Source organism: Uloborus diversus, chromosome 3 (genome assembly GCF_026930045.1).
Source record: "Uloborus diversus isolate 005 chromosome 3, Udiv.v.3.1, whole genome shotgun sequence".
NCBI classification, from domain to species: domain Eukaryota; kingdom Metazoa; phylum Arthropoda; class Arachnida; order Araneae; family Uloboridae; genus Uloborus; species Uloborus diversus.
Window position 1 is genome coordinate 108397676 of NC_072733.1, and position 24341 is coordinate 108422016.

Sequence of the window (24341 nt, forward strand, 5' to 3'; positions counted from 1 at the left end):
AACTACTGCAAAGCAAAGTTCAATGAAACCCCAATTTTACCGTCCCCGAATCTGCGTTTTTCCCGCATTTAACGTTTTTCATCGGATCCCATCTTCAGTTTTGCTGCTATGTATTTCCCGTATTTTACGTTATTTAACCTAGTCCCTTGAACGCAAAATTGCGGTTTCACTAGTTCTTTCAGAAGTTTTCAACTTGTTGATTTTTTTTTTCTTCCTTTTAGACAGCTTAATAGCGTGAATGCATTTTTCTTTAATGATCGCTGAAGAAGGACACATTGATAATCGCGTTCGAAAGTTCTTCGCATAGCACGATGCCCGAACTCTGAAAAATCGAAGGGACCTGCAACGCATGCCCAAACACGTCTTTCGTCCTAGCGAATGAGATCGCTAGCTGGGGATGACGTCGATTCGGGATCTCGCACTCTCCCATCTATTTCCTCGTTCATTCCGATGTAGGATTACTGGGCGATAGCACTCTCAGTTCAACATGCACAATATCATAAGGTTCTAGCATAATATGGAGTTGTTTACTTAGCTCGGTATTTGAAACTTAGCAACAGAACTAAGTCGCGAGATTCAATATAGTTAAAGGATATTGATTGTTGATATCTGAGTTGCGGACATCCGTTTCAATAGAATTTCCGACGTTAGGTTTCCTTCCACGTGTGACGGGTAATTTGTGTTGAAATTGCGACACATATACTTTTATGCTCCGGGAGTTGATTTACTTTCAAAAGTTCTGTTCGAGTTGATAGCAAAAAGTAGCTCCTTATTAGCGAAAGAGAAAATGCAACAGCACGTGCCAATTTTGATAGACACTTGTTGATTTCCGCTACATTAAAATTGCTGCATCAAAACTTCTTATTCAGCTATTGCAAGATAAAATTTAAATAATCGTAAAATGAATGTATTTTTTTAAAATGACCCTTTATTTTTTTCAAAAGCATTAGAGATGAGCAGTGGTACAAATTCATTAAATTGGAAGCAAATAAAAGAATATATATGGATGATGCAACTATTTTTTTCATATCACATTATGGATGAAAATAAAAAATGATTTTACTAAAGTATTTTTAAACTTATAAGGGATTTTATGATGAGTGAATTTTAGAAAGCAACTGCTAGCCCAAGACGAAAGAAGATAACATTAGTCGCCGGATTTCAAAACTAGCTGAAATATTTTGTAGTTACATAACGAATATCATGAATTAGTGTCAGTTTTTTAGTAATAAAGAGACGGAGTTTAGACGAATATGTATACGTAGATATGTACACATAGAGATTGATTGAATCATAGAGACTAGAAATTATGTCATTTCATGAAAGTAATGCTGGAATTTAAGCATTGAAAAATGGGAAATAATCAATCATGTAAAAAGAAGAAGAAAAAGAAATTCACAATCGTTCAAATAAGTGACAAAGAAAACAAACAAGGTAAATGCATGCTTTTTCTTCTAACAGTTAAACCAAATTTGATTAATGATTATAATTTAGAATTTTTTTTTCATTTTAAGTTAATCTCAGGTTTTGAAAAACCCTCAGTGAAAGTAAGCTTTCTAAACGTATGCAAATGTAATGTGTCTTTAGAAAACTATTTCGAATTTTTTAAAACATCAACATTTTATGATAAATTATTCGTATACGAATAATTGTGAAACTATATGAATAATTTCACAATTAATTTCTGTTTAGAACTATACTTGTTTTTATATGTTTGCTCATCATGATTTTTGGTTCCATCGGGAAACGATTTTATTAGTGATAAGAGTTTTTTTTTTATTTTTAAGGACTTGATTGAATATTTTGATCCTATTTAAAAGCGCATTTTGTTTTCTTTAGCCGACACAACGGTGTAGTGGTTAGACGTTGGCTTCTTATGTCCAAAAGTGGAGGTTCGAACCTGGTTCCAGTCGAATTTCAAGATGCATAAAATTGACAGCGTCTATGTCGTATGATTATGCGGCATGGATAAGAACCCTCGAGTATTGGTTTGGCTTTGAATATTCTTGGCAGAATTAAATTCAATGTGCAGTTTCTCATCGTAAGAGCAAAAGCGGCTCCATCTGGTGTTGAAACTGGGAGTAAAAATTCTCGTGGTAATGGCATCCGTCGATAGTGGTTGCCGGTCTGTGGAACATGATCTGCTAATGTTTATTAGAAATGCACAAGCAGTTTTTATAATGTTTATATTTGAAGAAAAGAGAGCCTCTTAACAATGTTTTATTTTAATAAATATGTTCTCGAAATAGTTATTCTCAAAGTAGGAAACAGTAATTGTAGATTTTTGTTTCATGCAAGGTAGAGGAACAAAAGTAATTTTAATTTCATAGTAAAACTATCTTTAAATTTTTCTAAGTGCCGAAAACTAAGTATGTCGTATTATCAGCAGAGCACTAGAGAATTTTTGATATACTTTTGTCGTGAATAAAAAAACCTAAATAAAATACTGTTTAAAGTTCATGCTATTTAGCAGCAAAAATTGAGTTCTTCTTCCGTTGCTCTTAGTTTAAACGTAAATAAAAACTTAGTAAGGTAGTCTTTTTGGAGCATCTCGACAGCGTAAGGGAAAATAATGAATAACTAAAATGATATTTGAGAATTTAATCATTAATTTTTCGAGAAAATGTTTCCTCGTACATTAATATGGCATTGTTAGAATCTGACTTGGGTTAAAAGTACCATTAATTAGGTAAATGCCATATACATTCAATAAAAAGTGTAAAATTCCAAATGCCCACTTTATTTTTTTTTATTTTTTTAATTTTTCAAATACATATAATTCAAATCATTTCATCAATTTCTCAAGTCAAAAATATCTGCAATTTTAAGTAACTTTTCCATTATGTTAGGGCAGAGGTGGGAACGTTTTTACCACGGGAGACCACATTTAAATTAAGCAGTAATAACGGAGGCCGCATAAGATGAAAAACCCTTTAAATACTACTTTTATGTACATATTTATCATATTTTTTGTTTATTTTCATCAATTTATTGCTTTATAAGTAAATAGAAAGAAAAAAAAAGTGAAAATTTTCCAGGAGGAAAACGTCTGGACACTCTTTGCCACCCTTCATCATGGAGTGAATACTTTACTCAGGATTAGGTTCATATTGTCAATTCTTAGACCTAGTAGTGACTTCCTATTATACCAAAAAATTAAATCCCATTATCTTTTCCTGTGTTTGAAATAACACAGGGGGGCCATCAATTTCATACGCCCTTACTTTTTTGATAACTCGACGGCCTGCAAACTGCGTCTAAGGCATGTTATATAAAAACGTTAATAGTTTTTATTTGTCTTTTGAACATTATCACACTTAAAACTTCGCCATAACACAAATACAGTTGTTTCTGAAAATTGTATGAATTTCATGTTTTCAGATGGCAACATTTAATATTAAAACTTTTTTTTTTCCTTTTTTTTCGTGTGTGAGGGTGACACTACAAATTATCGCTCCGGGTGTCACCCATGCTAGATACGTTACTTATATATATATATATATATATATATATATATATATATATATATATATATATAACAGATGTTACGGTAAATGTGATAAATTGGTGATTGTATATAATTACCGGTGATTATACACAATCACCAATGAACTTGGTAAATGTGATCAATTATTCAATATTTATAACATTTACCGGTTTATTTATACAATCCCCGACTCGTGATGGGGAATGTCAATTTGAATAATTCTGTAGAGTAATGAGAGTTTAATTAAAAAAAAAAAAATGTATATATATATTTTCAACACAAAAAATTACTTTTAAAATTGAAACAAGGTTTTCTATCTATCAAAGCTTATCAAAATATTTCAATCAAAAACAGTGATAAAATTGGTTTTGCTTTGCTTTACTTTAAATAAATATCTTAGAACATACAAACTAGATGGTATATCATAAATCATGCTATCGGAAGCATCACTATGGTAGGGGAAGGAGAGAGCGGTTCACTCCAGAGCACACATTTCTGGGGAGGGGGGGGGGGGAGGCGATTAACAGTCAAAGTAGTCAGAGTTCATTAAAAAAAGAAAAAAGAAACTAGAAATATTGCAGTTCTGATAAATTTCCCCAAATAATAAATAAATTGCTTAATTTATCGAATTTTAAAGAAAATTGATTACAGTTTAGCGGGGTCAACTTTATAAAATGCGTTCATAATTTTACTTGTCTTTTAATGTAAACTTTCGATTTACCATTCTGACAATTGTATGAACTTCATGTTTGCATAAACATTTTCTTTTTTCTTTTTTTGCAACGTTCAGGCGAGAGGTGGGGTTATGCTACAAATTGCCGCCCCTGATGATATAATCACTATTAAACCAAGTAAAATCACAAATTTACTGTGTTTTTTCCCCTTTCTCTCTACAATCGCCGACTTAAAATGGAGATTGTAATAAATTCGGATAAATTTTCTAATAAGGTCTTAATTCCAAAGAAGGAAAAAATTTTTGAACTTCTCTGAAAATGCGTAGTTCAGAATTAGAAAAACGTCGTGGTTGCTGTTAAAACACACATTAATATTTCAAACTAAATAAATGAGTAAAAATAACACTATTTTACTTTATTTTCATTAGATATTTCATAAAACACACTTTATATGCATACAATATATATTGTAAATTAAAATGAAAAATTTAAATTGCTTTGGTAATATTACTTATGTACCTTTTCTTAAGGGCTCGTTTAATGTTATGTTTCTGCTATCGTGGCCTACTGAGAAATGTGGTTCATGAATTACGGTAAACCTTACTTCATAATACTCGCAAAATCTAACATTCTAGCTGTCTTATTTACGGGATAGGATTAAATTTTCAACAATGACAAAACTGACATTGGGTCATATCTTTTTAGTCTACGATACCCTTCGGAGCTTTTTCCACTAATTTTGATCTTACTATAATTCACCTTTATCAACGAATCGTCATAGTTTTCTTTCGTCAACAAAGACCTGTGTTCTTTTTTTTTTTTTGAGTTCATAACAGTTACTAAAACTTGAAATTGAAACGCTGAAGCATACCGGCCACTATTAGAAATTCTATAAATGCGAGAAAGCCGAAAAATAAAGGTCTTGCCATCACGACATCAGAATTACAGCAGAACCTCATTAATCTGTACAAATAGGGGATCCAGGTTGTATGATTAAATAAAAGTACGGTTAAAACAAAATAACCAAAAAACTGAGCTAAGGTACATAAACAAACTACTGTACGCAGAAAAAAATGTGTTTTGAATTCGAGAGAATAAAACACAAAACTGAAGAGAAAATTTAAAAAATACTTAACAAGGAACAAAATATGGCCTACAAAGATTCATTATTACGCGAAATTGCATTTTATTTATATAGTGTAGATTTAAATGGCTATCCGAATTATTAAAACTCCAGCTTAATAGGGTTTGGATTAGTGAGGGATCAACGCATTGAATTGAAATTAAAATCCTACTAAAATGATCAATGAATGCGCAGACGCAGACAAGTGCATCCGACATAAAGCCCTCGTCGCGTAAAGATACTATCGTCATAAAAAAAAGCCAAAAGAAGCTGAGCAAACTGAACACATTTTGGCAAAGTATCGACTTTTATTGCATTCCCCATTTTGAGTCGGGAATTATATAACTTAACCGGTAAATATGATAAATATGGCTAAATATTAAAAAAATTATCACATTTACCAATTTTAGTGGATATTGTGAATAATCACCGGATTTATCACATTTACCGTAACATATATGGTAAACGATTTTAAATCGCGAATTCAAGAGAAGCGATACAACTTTAGACCTTGTGTTTATTTTTCGTCATTAGCCGACACGATAAGCTATAAACTGAGAGGTAAATCATGGAGTTTGATAACGGAATAAGAATTATCTCTTCGACCAACAGCATAAACGGCTAAAGAAATAATATGTAAGATAAAAAAAAAAACATTTTTTTTCCAAATCTATACCTTGCTCAGCGTTAAATTTAAAAGTTTGGCACCATATTCTGCTCTGCTGATTACTGAAAAATAGAAAAATAAAAATTCAATGCACATAATATAAATAACGTACTGAATATATAACAGAAAAAGTTTTAAGAATAAACAGTATGAAGAATGTTTATCATTTGAATATTTTTCTTATTGTATACTGCTTTTTAGTTCCATACAGAGTATAAAAATGTATTAAAAATGATTTTCAGCGCCTATTTTTAGTTAAGTTAAATTGTTGTCCTACTTTTCAGCAAAAAAAAAAAAAAAAAAAAAATCTTTAAAAATTTAATAAAAATATATTTATAAATTAACTATGAGAGAAGAATAACTTTAAATAATTACAACTTTAAAAGAAAATTATAATACCATAGAGCAGCGTTTCTTAATTTCTTTGATCAGTGGAACCCTTTTAAATGCTCACTTTTTTCGTGGAACCCTTAGCATTTTTTTTTTCAATATTTTGCAGAGGAGTAGCCAGGGTTCTTTTTGAGAGGGAGCCCAGGTTCTTATCTCAAAGAGACTATCACATTAACTATTTGTCGCTAAATTGATAATTAAATAGACTTCATTATAGACCATAATAATTATTGCTAACTGCCAATATTTATTTATTTTTATAAAACACCAAAACACTCCTATTTGCATAGGCGTTCCCCAAAAAAGTAGGGAGGGGGGTTAAAGGAGGTGCAGGGGAGGGCAGGTTTGGTGGGCGACACACCCTTAAAGCTAAATTTTTTCTTCAAAAATTGGGCAATTGAATTTTTACGTCATTATTAATGAATTGACCTTCTTCAAAAATTCGAGTAACGTACTCAAAAACCGGGACCAGATGGCCACAGAAGATTCCCTCCTACAAAATCAAAGTTCCGTTTTAATTTTTACGAAATATTAACATAAAAAAAGCATAAAGCAAGCACTTATTAAATCATTTCTTTCTTTAAACATGTGAATAGATCATCACTATCATTTCTCATTCGACCCTTAGTTTTGAACTTAGACAAGTGGAGGGGCAAAGCCCCTTTAATGCTGAAAGTGAAAGGGCAATTGCCTTCCTTGAACCCTCGTACGAGACGCCTATGCCTATTTGTGATTCGGACTGTTTTTAAAAGGGACAAAAAACCTCAGACTTTATGCATGAGTTATATGATTAAAATATTTGCTTGGTTTGGAAATGAAATACTGATGTGTTTTACCTACAGTAGTGTTAATAATTCACTAATATTTACAGGGAAAAAGTTTTTAAAACTTAAACACTAAAATATCTCTTATTTTACAACAATTTTTAAAGTTATTTATAAGTTATACTTTGATGTTACTGTATATTATGTTGACTTAAATTGGTCCTCACTCGTTAAATGTTAAAATTGTGCTTTTAACTGTTGCCATAGATACTGGAAGAGTGGCTAGTATTAATAGTAGAATATTTTAAATTTACGACAAAAATCGTAATTTTAGGCAATATTTGGTAATGATGAAGGAAAGGGAATTTGAGGTACCCTCCCATAAGTTTTTCAACATTGAAGTCACTTTTAAATTATCTTTGGTGATATTAGGGGGTCAGTAACTTTTTCCGGAATTTTTTCGAAATTGAATTGTTTAAAAGTAAAAAAAGATGCTTTATGATTGATCTTGGAAAAATTTTGAAGTTGAATCTTAAAGGCACAATTTCAGGCAGCAAAAAAAATTATTCCTATAATGGCTAACCCTGATGGGTTATTACCCAGATTAGCTCAGATTACTATACGAAAGTAAAAGTAAATTTATTTTTAATTTTGGAAACTCGTTTTTATCGATTTTTTAAGTGACAAATTTGAAAGATGTAGAATGAAAACATGCAAGTTTCATGGAACCCCTGAGAGAGCTTTGTGGAACCCTGGGGTTCCTCGGAACACAATTTAAGAAACGCTGCCATAGAGTAATCACAACATATTAATAAGAGGCACATGTGAAATTTCACATCTGCTTTGCATGTTGTGTTTGTAAGTGCCCCACCATCTCTCATAGACTAACTAGCAAAAATAAGGAATTCTTAATTGAATAATTAAAAATAATCAACATTGTTATAAATTTACCTAAATGCTCATGCAATGATTTGCAGTAATACATTTTAGCTTATCGGTTAGTTTAACTTATGTTTTCGCTCGAACAAGTCAGTGGTTAAATTATATACAACTATGCTGAAACAAAGAGGTTGTCATCACTTAAGCACAAAATGGCTTATTGCTCTAAAACTTTTTCAAAGTGGTACTGCCATTACTTAAACAATTTTCTAAATTGTCTGTTTAAAGTTATCCTAGTAAAGCATACCACGTTCACATGAGCCCCTCCTTCCCTTACTTCCTGTTAAATATCAGTTAATACTATGTGAACTTCGCGCTCCACTACAAGAAAAAAAAAGAATAAGGCAACAAGGACAAATTTTAAAAACGCAGGGTAACGGCACAAATCACAGACATGCTTAAAACATCGCTTTCGGGTAAGCTCAATTTTCTGAGCCTTTTAATGTATTTAAGACTCTTTAAACTATTTTTCTCTCATGCAACTGCATCTCATCTAACGTTTGACTGCTTCTGGATCCTCTGAATTAGATAATTCTATTTTTATTTGCTCAATTTTGAAAAAAGGTCCGACTCCCAGTAACAGACACCAAAAAATCTGATGATGCCCTACAACAGACAGGATGAGGAAGGGATGAATAATAGACAAAATTCCTTTTTTATCTTCAAAATGTCCAAAAGTTCTTTATTTTTTAGAACTAAAGCCTTATCAAAATTAAAAGAACATGAAACAGCAACTGACCTCGTGGTGGCAGTTCATTTTACCTTCCACCACTACCTAGTAAATATCAACTGTCTCATAAAACTCAGATAACACTTGATGTCTGCACCGTATTAATAGGCTGCAGTAACATAAGTTTAACTCACCTAAAAGGCTTATTATTTAAATCCAAACTTATGACTGTCTGTTACGGGACCCTTGTCTGTTACTGGTGACCTTACTCTATATGTAAAAGTAGGTGAATCTATATTTGAAGTTCTCGGTTCTTGAAGGAGACAACAAATTTTTTAAAAAACTTTAGCTTTCAGGAATAATGTAGGGTAGACCGGGGCACGTTTACGAAGATTTTTTTCAATGAATTTTCTAAATTTTTATGTTTGAACTTAGAGAATTTTAGACATTGCGATTTTATGAAGCAGTTAATGGAGTTAAAATCGGTATATTCAGTTGTTGCTCAGTTTGTGTTTTTAACCGTTAAAAAAAATATTTTTGAGTCCAAGTCGGTTGCGTAAACATGACACGGGCACGTTTACGCATATTTATTTTGACACGTAACGTGGTTCTGTTAGCGTTTTGAACATAATGTCTTACCATCGTTAAAATAAAGCAAATTCATGACAGACTGAATAGTGTATAAAGTAAAAGCTGAACGGACATGAAGACAGCAGTACATGATTGTAAGCTATAAAATACGAATTTGTAACTCAATTAAAAATTAAATGGTGATTTTCAAAACTAAACACCCTGAAAATACTAAAATGTTTTAAGACAGTTCGGAACGAAAAAAGCGTCAGGGCACACGTTTGGAGTAAGACATAATAAGAACGTGCGTAAAAGTGCTCAGACGTCAACGCGTAAACGCGCCCCGTCGCCAATTATGGATTTATTTTTAACGTGTAAAAAAATTTAATATCATTTCAGTTCATACAAATACAGTTCTCAAAAAAGGATAAAATTCTTCTAATTTTTATATATTTGTTCTATTTTAACTAAGCATTATTTATTCACAATAAGCTTCAAAACGTTCAACTCAAGAGTTACTCCATTTGGTAGAAAACAGTTCTTTCTGCATGCTAGACCGAAACTCGGATGATGCTCAAAAACTGGTGAGGATATTTTCTAGGGATCAGCATCAATATATCATAACTGTTGGATCTCCAGTTATAATTCGTTTTGAAAAAAGGGCACTGCGTAAACATGCCCCGGTCTACCCTACTTTGACCATCCAATTTCAAAGATTTTCCCTTATATTTAACGTTTTGTAACAATTTGCCTTTATGAGATGAACTACATATATCGCTCATTTGGAAGAAGATTGCCACAATACGAAGGAATGAAATTTTACAGGGGAAGCGTTTGAAGTTTAACTCTTTAAGCGACTTGCATTAAGAAAAGTAAGTTTGCTGTGCTCTCCAGTGGTTAATATTCGAACAAAAAATCCGTCATTATTTTCCAAAGAAGATAACGTCCTTTGAAGGCCTTTAAGAGAGAAAAAAAATAAATATTAAAAATTTCTTATTGTGGCACTCTTCTTCCAAACGAGCGATATGTGTGGCTAGTAGTATAGGAAAGATTCTGTTTAGGCTCCAAATACCTATAATTATCCAAATACATTTTTATAAGATTCCAAAATATTTTTGCTCTAATAAGATAACAATGCGAGTTTTGGCATAAAAAATACTTTAATTTCAAAACAATGCATTGATTTATTGAGGGATTTAAATATTTTGTCCAATTTTAAAGATTTCGTCCTTATATTTAACGTTTTGTTTAAATTTGCATTTATGAAACCAATTATATATGTATAATTAGTTGTTATTCATTGAAACGGTTCTGTTCTTTCTCCAAATACTTATAATTATCCAAATACATTTTAATTGTATTCCAAAAATATTTTGTTTCATTAAGATAACAATGCGAATCTTGAAATAAAAAATTCTTAAGTTTTAAAACAATACATTGATTTGTTGAGGAGATGTATCGTTATTTTCCTGAAATATTGCCTGTTATAGTTCATTTCCTCATATCTTCTTGAATATTGGTTGGAGATGTATCTATATTGTAGAACAGGGGTTCTCAATTTTTTTCACTTCCGAGAACCACTTGGTACCCTCCCAAATCCTAAGCACGATAGAAATAATATTTTCACAACAATTACATTAGGTGAAACGAGATAAATACAAATTTTTTAAAATAAACTCAGTTGCAACTAGTATAAACATTATAATTCCTTATTAACTACAATGTTTAAATCCACACAGTTTAAATCCAAACTAACTCTTGTGATCCAAACAAATAATAATATAAAAAAGTCCATGCTAATTTATGAGTTTGATTGAAATAAAAAAATAAAAATGTGAATTAGTTTAAATTGAAGCAAACTACTGTGACCTGTAGTCATAGGCCTATAATGTTCCTCTGTACGGTAAAATTTTAACTTCAATGACTTCCTTGATCCCCACGTAGCACATTTCTTTTCAATAACGTTTTAAAATGGTTGTTAACGTTGTGACAACCATTTTAAAAGTTGTTAAAACGATTGATAATTCCGCGTGCTTTCTGGGTGTTGCATTTCATTTGAAAGTTTTTAAACAGCAGCGTTCAAATTAAATAGACAGTTTCAGTTTATTTTTGATGACCAATGTTCAGAATTCTGTCTCAAAAACTCATAAAGATCAATTGGGTGAAAAGGAAAAAAAAAGAGTTTTACTGACTTTTCACTGAGTTTTTCACTGGACTTTTATCAAGCAATCCAATCCAAAATTCTGCATCATTTTCACATTGAGATCTTATCACTTTAAGATAATCATCATACAAATCAAGGTCAAGAGCAGCAAACACAAATTTTAAAATGATTGCAACTCACCGCAAGAATATGTTACTGTAACATAGAGTTTAAATGTTTGTGTAAATTTGACTAAACTTACACAATGCGAACGAAATAATAGAAAGATGAGTATGTACGTTGATTTTCGCCCCAGATTTATTATTTTTTTTTTCTGTGGTCCAGTTCGTGGACCACAGGAAAGTTTTCCGTGAACCACAGGTTGAGATGCATTGTTGTAAAGTAGATAATGAAACATAATATTTTTCTTCAAATGTTTCAATGTGAAACATAAACCTGCCAAAAATGGAGTTGTTCCCTTCATATACCGAGATCTTCATTTCATTCTTAATTATATGATTATTTTTACCCATATATTAAGCGTTCCCAAAGTCCTGAGGTATCATTTCCGAAAGAAACCGAAAAGGAACGAAATGAATAAGCGATCATTTTCAAACAATTTCACTTAAAAGTATATAAGTATATTTATGAAGAATTATGAAGAAATACTTAAGTTTTAACTTAGAAATTCCTTAATTATGTCTCTGAACTAGCGAAAGTTTGTTTTAAACTGAAAAAAAGAGGCTTGAAAAACGAAAGGATAAAAAATAAATTTCCAGAGGTCAGTGAAAAAAAGCTTAATGAGGTAATGATTTTCAATTTTTTTAACCGGATTTGTAGAAGGAATATCTTGATTGAACTTTAGTTTTCTTTTAATAAAAATATTCTTTAAACTTAAAAATTGATACGAAGGGGGGGGGGGATGTAAAAAAAATAGTTATATGAAAGCAAAATGTAGGGTAAACCGGGGCACGTTTACGAGGATTATTTTCAATTAATTTTCTAATTTTTATGTTTGAACCTAGGAAATTTTAGACATTGTGGTTTTATAAAGCACTTAATGAAGTCAAAACTTGTATATTCAGATATTGCTCAGCTTCTGTTTTTAACCATAAAAAAATATTTTTTGAGTCCAAGTCAGTTGCGTAAACTTGCCCCGAACACGGCGCAAGTTTACGCATCGAGTGGGGCACGTTTAAGCATAATAAAAAGGATACCAAGGGGTAAGTGATATAGATATTTTACCAAAGTTTTATTTTTCTTAAAACACTCTTGAAAATAAGAAAATCACAAATAATTAAGTAAAGAACATTTTGTAAGCTAAACTGTAATCATAGGACTTATTGCCAATTTAAAACAGAAACCATTTAGTCATCTTATTCATCACTGTTAGATTTTACTAACAAAAATAAAGTATTTCTTTTCGCATATTTGTCATTGGACTGCGTTTTGACATGTAAGACATTGAATCCTGTCTTGTTCTTTTTTCGACTGGTTGTCGGTTGTGTGCTTTCAAACAATAGGTGCAAGCACAATTTTCAACTTCGTAAACAGAATCGTTCATTAATTTCCTCTTTACAGAGTGTACTAACTTTTCCCTGTCGCAGGTTTTGGTTTCATACTTTTTTCTTTGATGTCTTCTATTTCTGCTTCAATAGAAACTTGTAAATTTTAAAGTAATTTCTTTTTTTTTTTTTTTTTTGTTCTGCCCATTTTTTATTTTCTTTGTAGCTTCTATCTGTTCTTGTCTGAGGGCTTCTTTAATCGGAGTATCAGTTAGGAAAAAAAAGAGGATGCTCATAATCCTTTCCTGGTTCTTAAGCTTTGGTCCTACTTTTTCAAATGGTCTAAGTATACGGTAGACCCAAGGTATATGACGATGTGGAAGGCCTAGTGGGAGAAATACTTAGATTTTCGATAAGCCTTTTCATTATTTTGACATGTAATGTGGTTCTGTTAGTGTTTTGAACGTAATGCCTTACCATCTTTAAAATAAAGAAAATGTATTACAGGCTGATTCGTGTATAAAGTTAAAGCTGAATAGCATGAAGACAACACTATATGATTGTAATCTATAAGATACGAATCTGTTACTTAATTAAAAATGAATGTTGAGAGAGAGAGAGAGAGAGAGAAATTTTCAAAACTAATAACCTGAAAATACTAAAATTTTCAAATAGTACAAAGCGAAAAAAACGTCCGGGGCCCGTTTAGAAGTAAGACAGAGTAGTAAGACAAAGTAAGAACGTGCGTAAATGTGTCCCGATGAAAATGCGTAAACGTGCCCCGTCGACAAGTCTGGATTTATTTTTTACCTGCAACAAAATTTAATAACTTTTCTGTCCATACAAATACAATTCTCAAAAAAAAAAAAAAAAAGGATAAAATTCTGCTATTTTTTATATCTTTATTTGTTTTTAACAAAGTATTATTTATTTACATTAAGCTTCAAAACGTTTAACACAAAATTTACTCGGCTCGATAGAAAACAATTTTTCTATCCGCATGCTAAACTGAAGCTCGACTGATGCTCAAAAAGTGAGAATATTTGCTTGGGAGTAGCATCAATCTGGTATGACTGTTGGCTCTCCATTTCTAACTCGTTTTGAAAAAAGGGCACTGCGTAAACGTACCCAATGCGTAAACGTATCCCAGTCTACCCTATAGTGAAACTGCAGACTGCAATGATTTAAAAATAAAATTTCCTTCAAATCTTATGTTCTACGAAACGAATAGCAAAATGCTTAAAAATTATGTAAAATAACTTGAAACGTCCTGTAAAGTAACAATCAACTTTCTTTCATCCACAAAGCTTCATTTGAATATTTCCCAAATACTTGCACGCACCCACTCAACATAGAATTTTCGTTTTTAAGTTCAACTTTAACTCATGAACTTCCTTTATAGTGCAAGGAGCTGCTAAAAACAGAATTTCACTGAAATATTCTACATCATACACTATTTTTAACCTAATAAAATATTTTTAGTGACGTAAAAAGTTTCTTCACAAAGTAAATATGTTACTACAACGACGCAATGATAAACATTTTTTTTTTCAAATCTCGAAAATAAGTAGAACAACTACGCATTTTTTCCAGAAGTATTTGAAATGATTGAACTTGAATTCCCCGGAAACAATAAAAAAGCAGAAGGCAAATCGAGCATTATAAGGGGAAGTTAAATTTTGTATTCTGTAGAGACCACAAAGCGAAGATAATGTTTAGGAAAAAATATAAAAACAACTGAATTTTTAATTGCGCACAATAACTAAATGATGCAAGACATTAAAGCTAAAACAGCATCATTATAGACTAAAAATATGTAACTTGGAAAATTATTTCAAAGTGCCAAAAATTGTTTAAAAACAGGAAAAATTTGAAACAATTTCTTCCTTGCAATTAAAAAAATCTGCAATAAATTTCTTTAAGTATGGATTTGACAAGAGACGATGAAGCATTACCCTAGCTTTATACAGAACAGAAAAGTTAGGTTTATCGAATAAAATAAGGGCATACCATTGGCAAGGTGATAATTAATCATTGAAATTATGGCGATTCCACCTGCTCCAGAACGTATGATGACTGTGACAAACATTTACGGATAACTGTCGCGCCATTGATTCGACAAGCTATAGAATGATATCACTAATATACTCACAAAGTCACATTAAAGTTGAATAGTAGCATCCGACCTGTGTGTTGCAAATCTTCATTCTCATTTCAACCTGTACTACAGTGCTGGCCAAATTATTAGACTAAGACTGTTTTAAAAGCAAATTCTTAATCGATTACATAACTATAGACACATTAACGAAAAGTGAAATAATTATTTAATATTTAGTATGCATTCCCTTGTTCTTGATGAGCATTTTAAGTCTTTTTTGGCATACTTTTCACAAGGTTTACACCATTTCTTAACCTTTTAAAAAAGGAGGTAAAAAATTGTTTATACTCACAAATATATACTCACATACACATACTCGCTAATTACCTAAAACTAACTTTAAATATAACAGAACACATTAATAAAAAGAACTAGGGAACTGTTTAAGCTGATTGAGGTTATGTTCCTGGTAGGTAGATAAACAAATAAAATAAACAAAGTAGACAGTGCTGCCACCTGCAAACATTAAATTATGCTAAAACAACGTAATAATCAGTGTATAGTATGTACTGTACTTTGACAGTAAAATAAATAGTATTTTAGTAAAAATAGTGTACAAAAAAAAAAACCTCTTTAGTCTAATAATTTGGCCAGCACTGTAAACGTTTGACCCCTCATGCAACCGTCCTATATCATAACGCCCGCGGACATCATACTATTCTTGATAACATTCAGATACATTATTGTCACGGGAAAACTTGATTTTACTGCTGATCACCTTTTTTAAACACATTTTAGAGTTGTAAGAACGGTACTGTAAAATTCAACTAGGACAAAATAACGACTATTCTTACTAAAGAGATAGCTTTATGCAATCTACTCGTCCATAACTGCACCAGTCAACTGCTCTTAACTATCCTGTTAGAACGTGTTTTATGGTTGGGCTTTTTTGAACTGAGTGGCCACTACTCCATTTACAACCATCGTAAGCATTTGATAACTTTTTTTTAAGATAACAAAACTGACTGTCAAACATTGCCGCAAGTAAATGGAACGGACTGAAGAAAACTAATCTTTTAACTATGATTTCATGAAACTTGAATATTATAAAAAATCTTAAAAAACAATTAGTACTGTTTTCACATTGACAACATATTTCAGCTAAGCAATAGCTCACGGTAACCTTTCAATAAATCTAGCGATTTTTGTAGCTGGTAGTATTTCTTCATATTTTACCTCTTGTTCAGACCCTCAACCTCATTTCTATGTCTTGCTCCATGAACTACAAAACTATTTGTCATGGTCAGAATAAGAGTGGTAGTGGTGTAAGTCATTCTAACATAGTTTCGGGTAAATTAAGATTTTGTAAAAATATCTGAAATAAAATCAAGATTGTGCTTAGATATTGATTTCAATAGCAGGATTTGTATTTAATGATCGATATTCCTTTATGATGACTCAATTTTTATTAAAAGTTACTTCTAACGTGTTTTAAATCATTTACACTACTGTCATTATAGATTTACGACGGGTTTATTAAAAGAAACTCAAATACATACAAGGACTGCTGTAAGTATCCCTTAAGCAGCAGTTTAGGGAAGTGGACAACTTTTGCGCCTAATAGCCGATATATTTTAGTATTGAGAGGAATTAAATAGACACCCCTCCCCCCCACAAACCATGTGGAATTCAAATTGTAAACTTTTTGACTTACACTACTGTCGTTGTAACCCATCTATATAAAATAATAAATTGTTTAGAATTGAAGCAGAATACTACTTTTTTCTAATTTCTTGAAATGAAAGTGTTTTATATTGAAAACGTAACTTTTCAAATGCATTTCCCGCGTTGACAGACATTTTCATTGTTAAGCAAGTTTTTTTTAATGCACAAAACTTTTTATTTCACTTATTGCCTAGGTAGTTAAAGTTTTTTAATTTTAAACAATCATAAAGAATAGCAATTTGCTTGTTATTTTCTACCATCAAATTACATTATCCTACTAAAGGGTTACGACAGTTGTTTTTTCCGAATATAACAACTGTAATACTAGTGTACATTTATAAATATACCGTTATTAGGCATAAAAGTTTGAAAGGCAGAAAAGATACTTGTTTTAATGAAGAGTAAAAATTAAAAGATTGAAAAATGTCTGTTTTTACTTTTTTTTTTCGATTTAACTGATTTTGTAAAGGCTTGGATTATCGCATTCACTTGGTTTTAGAAAAAAATATTTTTGCGAATTAATGTTCAATTATGTCTTGCAGTTTCAGCCTCTTTATTTTAGCTAGCAGTCAAAGATTTCACGTGCTGAAAATTTCGCAAATTTTATACGAATAAAGCATTTTCTATTGTTTAAATTTTTGCAATTAATACGGGTTCGCGAAGATCACGAAAACTGATGCCTAGCGGTAAAGAGTGCTTTTAAAGTACCTACACAGAATTTTTCAACAAACTGTATGCTAACTATCCAGTTCGCGGATTATGGATGCAGTTCCCAAATCTCCTGGTTATACGGTTCCTCTAAATTTTTTGTGCACTTTAAAAATCATTAATCAATCCGTGCACTGCAAGGGAAAAGTGAAAAATTGCAGCTGTTGTGACAGACAAATTGGTGAACAAATACAAATGCAACCTGCGAAATGAATTTCTTAAAAGTATTGAGTAATCGGGATTGTAACGCATCAGTTTTTCAAACGAGATATCTTGCTGTCATTGCGGGGGTTGGGGGAAGGGGGGTTACCATTTTCTCTTTCCAGATAGTGGAAAGTATCTAAGTCAACTTTTACATCCAGAGAAGTCGGCACTGGGCCAACAATCTTTTTCGGTTTTTCGAGTTAACTCGAACAACATTAATAATCGGGAATTCAGTGTATGCTGCTTACTAATCGTTCTTCCATTACTGAGCTACGAAAGAAACTGAAATGGAATGAGTAATAATAACAAAGAACAAGGAAAAGCAATTAAGTTAGAAGCACTACATTATTTATTCTCACTCACAGGAATAAGAAAACACATTTTCCTTTTTTCGTGTTTACCATTGTTTAACCAATAATTCAAATTATAGTAGAACCACAATTTAACTTTTTTTTACGTGAAAAAAGATGATAGACGGGAAAACATAATTCAGGGTTCAATGGATTTTCACAAAATATTACAAAATGCTCATTATACAAAAAAAATTTCATATACGATCTAGCGAAATACAGTGGCTCCCAAAAGTATTCCTACACCTACGACTTTCAGCGAAATTAGCCCCTATCCATTGGTTAGAATTAATACTTTGGAATAAGTATTTAATTATAAGATCAATGATCATTTTTCAACAAAACTACATGACAAGGTTTTAAAAAATATTAAAACTCAATTTTTTAAAAAGTACAAAACCAAAAAGTGCCGGAAATTTTATCTCAGAAAAGTCTTTGTACACTTTAAAAAATATCTATTATATTATTGAATAATCTAACTTTTTATTAAGTTATTATTTAGTAGAATATCATGCAGTATCAACAACACCTTTTAAACGCCTGGTAATAAATTTCATTCTTTTTTCTTTCTTTTTTTTGCGTAATTTCTGAGTAAGTGTTCAACCACACTTTGTGTCTTACTGTTTCGAGCTCTATTTTCGTTTCAAAGCCGTATTTTCGTAATCTAGCCTCCAGATATCTCTAAATATGTTACATTAAGTTCAAGTCTGGAGATTGAGGGGGTATTTTCTAAACTTTAGGGCAATTTTCGAGGCACCAGACGCAAACGTTGAAAACCGTGTGCTTCTTATCGTTATCTTGATTAAAAAAAAGTTGTTTCCAATAACCAAATTTTTGGCTAAGAGTTCAAAATTGGGTTTTAAAATATTTAAAGGAACGGTATGGTTCATTATTTCATCAAAAAATTCCAAACTACCAAGTCCTGATGTTGATATGCACCCTCACACTATAACACCTCCACTGATTAACTGATTAACTGATCCCACTAAGTTCTTAAGATTAAGTTCCAAATTTTTTCTTCTACTACTTACAGTTATACAACAATTTAACCAGAAATGTTGAATTCATTTTTATCTGTAAGTAAGACGTAATTGTAAAACGTTTTGAGCTTATTTATCATTGATTTTGCGACGAAAAGCGTAAGCTTTCTGTTTTTCACACGATCAAAAAAATTTCTGCGGGAAGAGGTCCCCTTTAATCCAACTAATCAGAGAACTTGATGAATAATTTTAGATGAAAATTAAATGCAAAATTTTTCATTTAACTCTAAAGAAACATTTACAGCACTCAAATGTGTATTGTTCATAATTTTTTTAGCTTTAAATCTCCGATCACGCTTTGTTAACGTTGCCAGTTGACCTTTTCTTACCTTGTTTTCGGTCCGAGTTTTTTCTTTAAAGCATTTTATCTCGCACTTTACTATGGAATGGTATAAATTATCTAATTTTGAGACATTTTAAACCAATTTACCGCTACCGTGAGGAAAACAAATCAAATTTCGAATGGTGTTGATTGTTTTTTTACGAATACCAGCCATTTTAATGTAATAAGCACAATATTGAGGAATAAAAAAACAAAAAATTAAAGCCAAATGAATTTTAAGGGTCAACACAATGCAAAAATATTAAATAAACCGCATATGATAATTTTAATCATGAATTAATTCGAAAATATTTGAGCGTACGATGACTTTTGTGGCTTATTATTTCTCTGTCTCTTCGTTTTTTGACCCGTTTCAAAAAGAAGATCCGTCAATATGTTGAAAAAACTGCAGAGTTTTATTTAGAATGACATAGGAATGATGTGAAAAAATATTGGACTTCACATACGAATTCAGTTTCGCGTTATTTTGGTTTTACTAAAAAATTTTAAAAGTGTACGAACACTTTTGGGAGCCACTGTATATTACTTATTTACAAATTAGCTGGGTTTATAAAATTCGATAATTTTGCTTGCCTCATTTGTTTAGTCTCAGAAAGACCCTCTTGATCACTCAAAGGCTTTAAATTTGTTGTTTGTATGAACCATATCGGCTTGAAAGGGTTTTAAAGCCATTTCGTCCTTTCGAAGCAGCAGCAAGCAAATGTGCAAGTATCAACTCAACTTCCACATCTTCACTTCCGCTGTCTGATGATTCGTCTGGAACTGCTACAGTGATAAGACTTGAATCTCTAGCCGGGTCATTCCATACAGATTCAACAGATGAGTGCGCTCGACCATTTTTAATATTTTTGAAACTCATATCCCAAAAAGATGCATATGAATGATGTTTAAAACCACTTTTATTTTTTCTCTAACCTTAAAATGGGACTTTTAGACCTTTGCATTTTGGCCCAAATCTAATTGAATAACAATCATGGCAGAACATTTTACATTTTGATGTTAAAGTACATAAGATAATAGTCTCACACACTGAGTTATGTAACTGTAACTTAATAATTAAAATAATGGCAGCAGGCCAAAGTTCAAGGTCAAATGTAAAATTTTTACTCATTTCAAAGGGTTATAACTCGCTTAGGGGATAAAAACACAAAGTGAAATATGGCAAAAACTAGTCACTGGAGTCACACTAATAAGAAAATTTAGCTGTAATTGTGTGTTTGTTTACCCTTTATAAATTACAGCCCCTCAAATATCAGAAAATTGAGAAAAATGACATTTTTAGACCCCTGTAAACCAAAAGGGGATGGAATTAAAAATAAAATTTCTCGGCCAATTGAATATTCCATTCAAGTACTATACATGTTATATAGATTGTTTTGTGTATTTGGTTTTTAAAAAAGATACAGGTCTTTGAAATTGAGCAATTTTGCTAGTTAATTCACACGCTAAAACAGAAGTAAAAAGTGTGAAAACTACATTGCACTTTCTTAAATTACGTATAGTGTGCTCTATGTAATATATTATACTGGAAAAAGATATTTTTAGTATAAAAATAATTATTTTAATTTGATAACTTCGAAATATTTGGACATACATGAGTAGTTCATACATGATTGACATCTTAAGTAGTTAATTTATAGGCTATCTACACTCAAATTTTCAATACATACAAACATACGCTCTGTACATTAACTTATGTAACTTGGCTAAACACGTGAAAAAGCATTATCTACATAGTTGAAAGGGAAAAAAAGGTGCGTTTTTCATTTCTTGCTTCAGTGAAGTTTTAAGAAAATGAACTCACGCAGTACTATAGTTCTGGTGGTGACACAGCATGTGGCGTACTGAAATACTTTTCTCAAATACACAACCAAAATAGAAAGAACTTTCTTAATTTGTGTAATCATGAAACGGACGTCAACTTGAGAGCTGAATGGCATTTCTATGCAATATCACACAGTAATGAACCTTGTAACAAAATCAGAAGAACCATAAAAATAATTGATATTACTAAGACTAGCTTGCAAAGAACTACTAGAAGTCACATTTTAATTTCTACAGAAATGTATACCTTCTGCATTTTTGCTACTAAACATTGCATGTATCCTTGTGAGCATTCAGTATATTAAACTAGCTGAAAAAATGCTGCAAGAAAGGTTTGACTCTGCAAATAAAATTCCCAATACAACATTTAATCACTGCTTTATGCCACTATATTTAAATATTATCACAGTAAAATTATTGACCCCTAGCAATAGGTATGAAGAATAGTGTGTTACTAAAAAGACTATCAAAAGAAAATGCCCATTATTGTCAAAAAAGTTATTACATAGCTTGTGTTGATCACTAAATTTAGGACCCCTGTCATTGTCTTGCTCCTAGTACATTTTCAAAGTATCAAATTATGAATGTGCCTTGGTAAAGCATTCCAAAACGCCATATACTTGAGTTAACATTACAACTATAGGACTACTAGGTGAGTTCATTTTCTCAAAACTACACTCAAACAAGAAATAAAAAACGCACTTTTTAAAATTTAAATTTTGTATATATAATGTTTTTGCATATGTTTAAGGCAATTTAGATATGTTAATGTACAGAGCATATGTTTGTGTGTTTTGAAAATTTGTGTGTGTAGATAGTCTATAAATTAACTACTTAAGCTGTTAATCAAGTATGAATTACTCATTCATGTCCAAATATTTCAAAGTTATCAAATTAAAATAGTTTTTTTAGGCTTAAAATATGTTTTTTCAGTGTAATATATTATATAGGCCATTTAAGAAAGTGCAATGAAGTTTTCACACTTTTTATTTCTGTTTTAGTGCGTAAATTAACTAGCAAAATTGCTCTATTTCAAAGACCTGTATCTTTTTTACAAACCAAATACACAAAACAATATATATAACATGTATAGTACTTGAATGAAATATTCAATTGGCCAAGAAATTTTATTTTTAATTCCATCCCCTTTTGGTTTACAGGGGTTTAAAAATGTCATTTTTTGTCATTTTTCTGATCTTTGAGGGGCTGTAAGCAATAAAGGGTATGCAAACACACAGCAACAGTTACATATTCTTATTAGCATGGTTCCAGTGATTAGGTTTTGCTGTATTTCATTTTGTGTTTCCGTCCCCTGTGCGAGTTATCCCCCTTTGAAATGAGTAAAAACTTTACATTTGACCTTGAATTTGAACCTGTTGCCATTATTTTAATTATTAAGTTACAGCCACGTAACTCAGCATGTAAGACTATCATCTTATGCACTTTAGCATCAAAGCGTAAAATTAATTGCCATAAATGTAATTCAAATAGATTTTGGCCAAAATGCAAAGGTCTAAAAGTCCCGTTTTTGACTGCGAAAATCACTTTTGATGACCTCTAAAAAAATCAAGGGTTAAGGTTAGAGAAAAAATAAAAGTGGTTTTAAACATCATATGCATCTTTTTGGGATATGAGTTTCAAAAAAATTAAAAATGGTCGAACGCACTCATCCGTTGAATCTGTATGGAATGACCCAGCCGTGAATTCAAATAAATATCAGTCAACGGAAAATCATCAATATATTTAGCGTATTATACCCTTGATCAGAATTTCTATCCAATGTTAATGGTAATATGCATTTCAAGAAATGATGCAGCGAAGCTGCATGCAACACAAAACTGCATGAGCGATGCAGTTTTGTGTTGCATTTTTCTAGGCAGAAAATGTGAAATGCAGTTTATCTGACACATTAACATTTTATATGCATGTTTCAGAGAGTTAAACGAAAAGAAGACTAGCGCAGCCAGAAATACCATCTGGAGCGGTTTTTTTTTGACCAAAAATACCTTTTGGAAAGGTTTTTGATCAAAAATACCTGCTGAAGGAAATTTTTTGATAAAAAATACCCTCTGAAAGAGGTTTTTTTTTTTTGATCAAAACAGCCCTTGCATATGCATAAACTACTGTATTATAATTTGCATTTACGTTAAAACCAATGCTTCGGGGGGGGAGGGGGTTCACCACCTTTTCGCTGTGCCACTGAAAAGGATTCATCCGAAATGTTTTAAATCGTGTTTCCAAGTTCACACACAAGCTAAATATAATATAGAATTTATTGTAGAAAAAGATCAAAATTAATTTGGCATTATTTCGATAAAAACATTAATATCGGGAATGTTGCGAATAGAGAAACGTGATGTATGGAAGAAATAACACGAATAGCATTGAAGAAATTTGAGACCAACGAGAAAAAACGTTAAATGCGCTAGTCGTTAAATCGGGGGCTGTACTGTATGTACATTCCAAACGTCATCCAATAAGCTTTGAATCCAGAAGCCGAGTATGAAATTCTTGATATGTATGTATAACCAATTTTTCAAAGATGTTGAACTAGTTTTTCTTACATTTCTATTATAAATGTTTTGAAAGCTTCAACTAATAGAGAGTGAAAGCAACGCAGTGTTTGAATCTGATTTCAGACTTTAAAAGTTACTAAATACAGGAAATATTGGCCAACTTCATTTACCTAATTAAAGAAAACTAACTTTATTTATTTTAAAAATTTTTTTGGAATTTTTTTTGTCGTTATACTGTTTTGGTTTACAATGACGATTACAATTATTTTCCGACACTGAAATCTCCCCCCCCCCCCGAGAAACTTTGATTTTAAATCCACGTTACCAATCGCAGCGCAGTAATATGGGGAACAACCTTCTTAACAACAGTCCTCCAGGAGTAAATTTTAGGTCCTTTTGAATAACACCCCACCCCCTAGAGGGAAAATTTGGATTATGGATTGAAACAAAATTGAAAATAATAGACATAAATACATATGCTTTCATAGTTTTTTTTTTTCAATTTTTCGTGTTAAGTGCTTTTAAATATGAAATAAATATATGCATGAGCATTTGCTCTTATTTTGAAGTGATCTCTGGAGATACCCCTAAAACATTAACT

The 24341-nt window shown here is 31.4% G+C and overlaps 1 protein-coding gene across 1 annotated transcript in view; it reads left to right on the forward strand.

The window, feature by feature from the left end:
• Window positions 1-467: 467 nt before the first annotated feature.
• LOC129219410 (serine/threonine-protein kinase 32B-like) overlaps window positions 468-24341 on the forward strand; it is a 242333-nt gene continuing 218459 nt past the window's right edge. Inside the window, exon 1 of the mRNA XM_054853799.1 lies at window positions 468-1434. Within this exon, the coding sequence (XP_054709774.1) occupies window positions 1353-1434 (82 nt within the window). The 5' untranslated portion in view covers window positions 468-1352. The remainder of the gene's footprint in view (window positions 1435-24341) is intronic.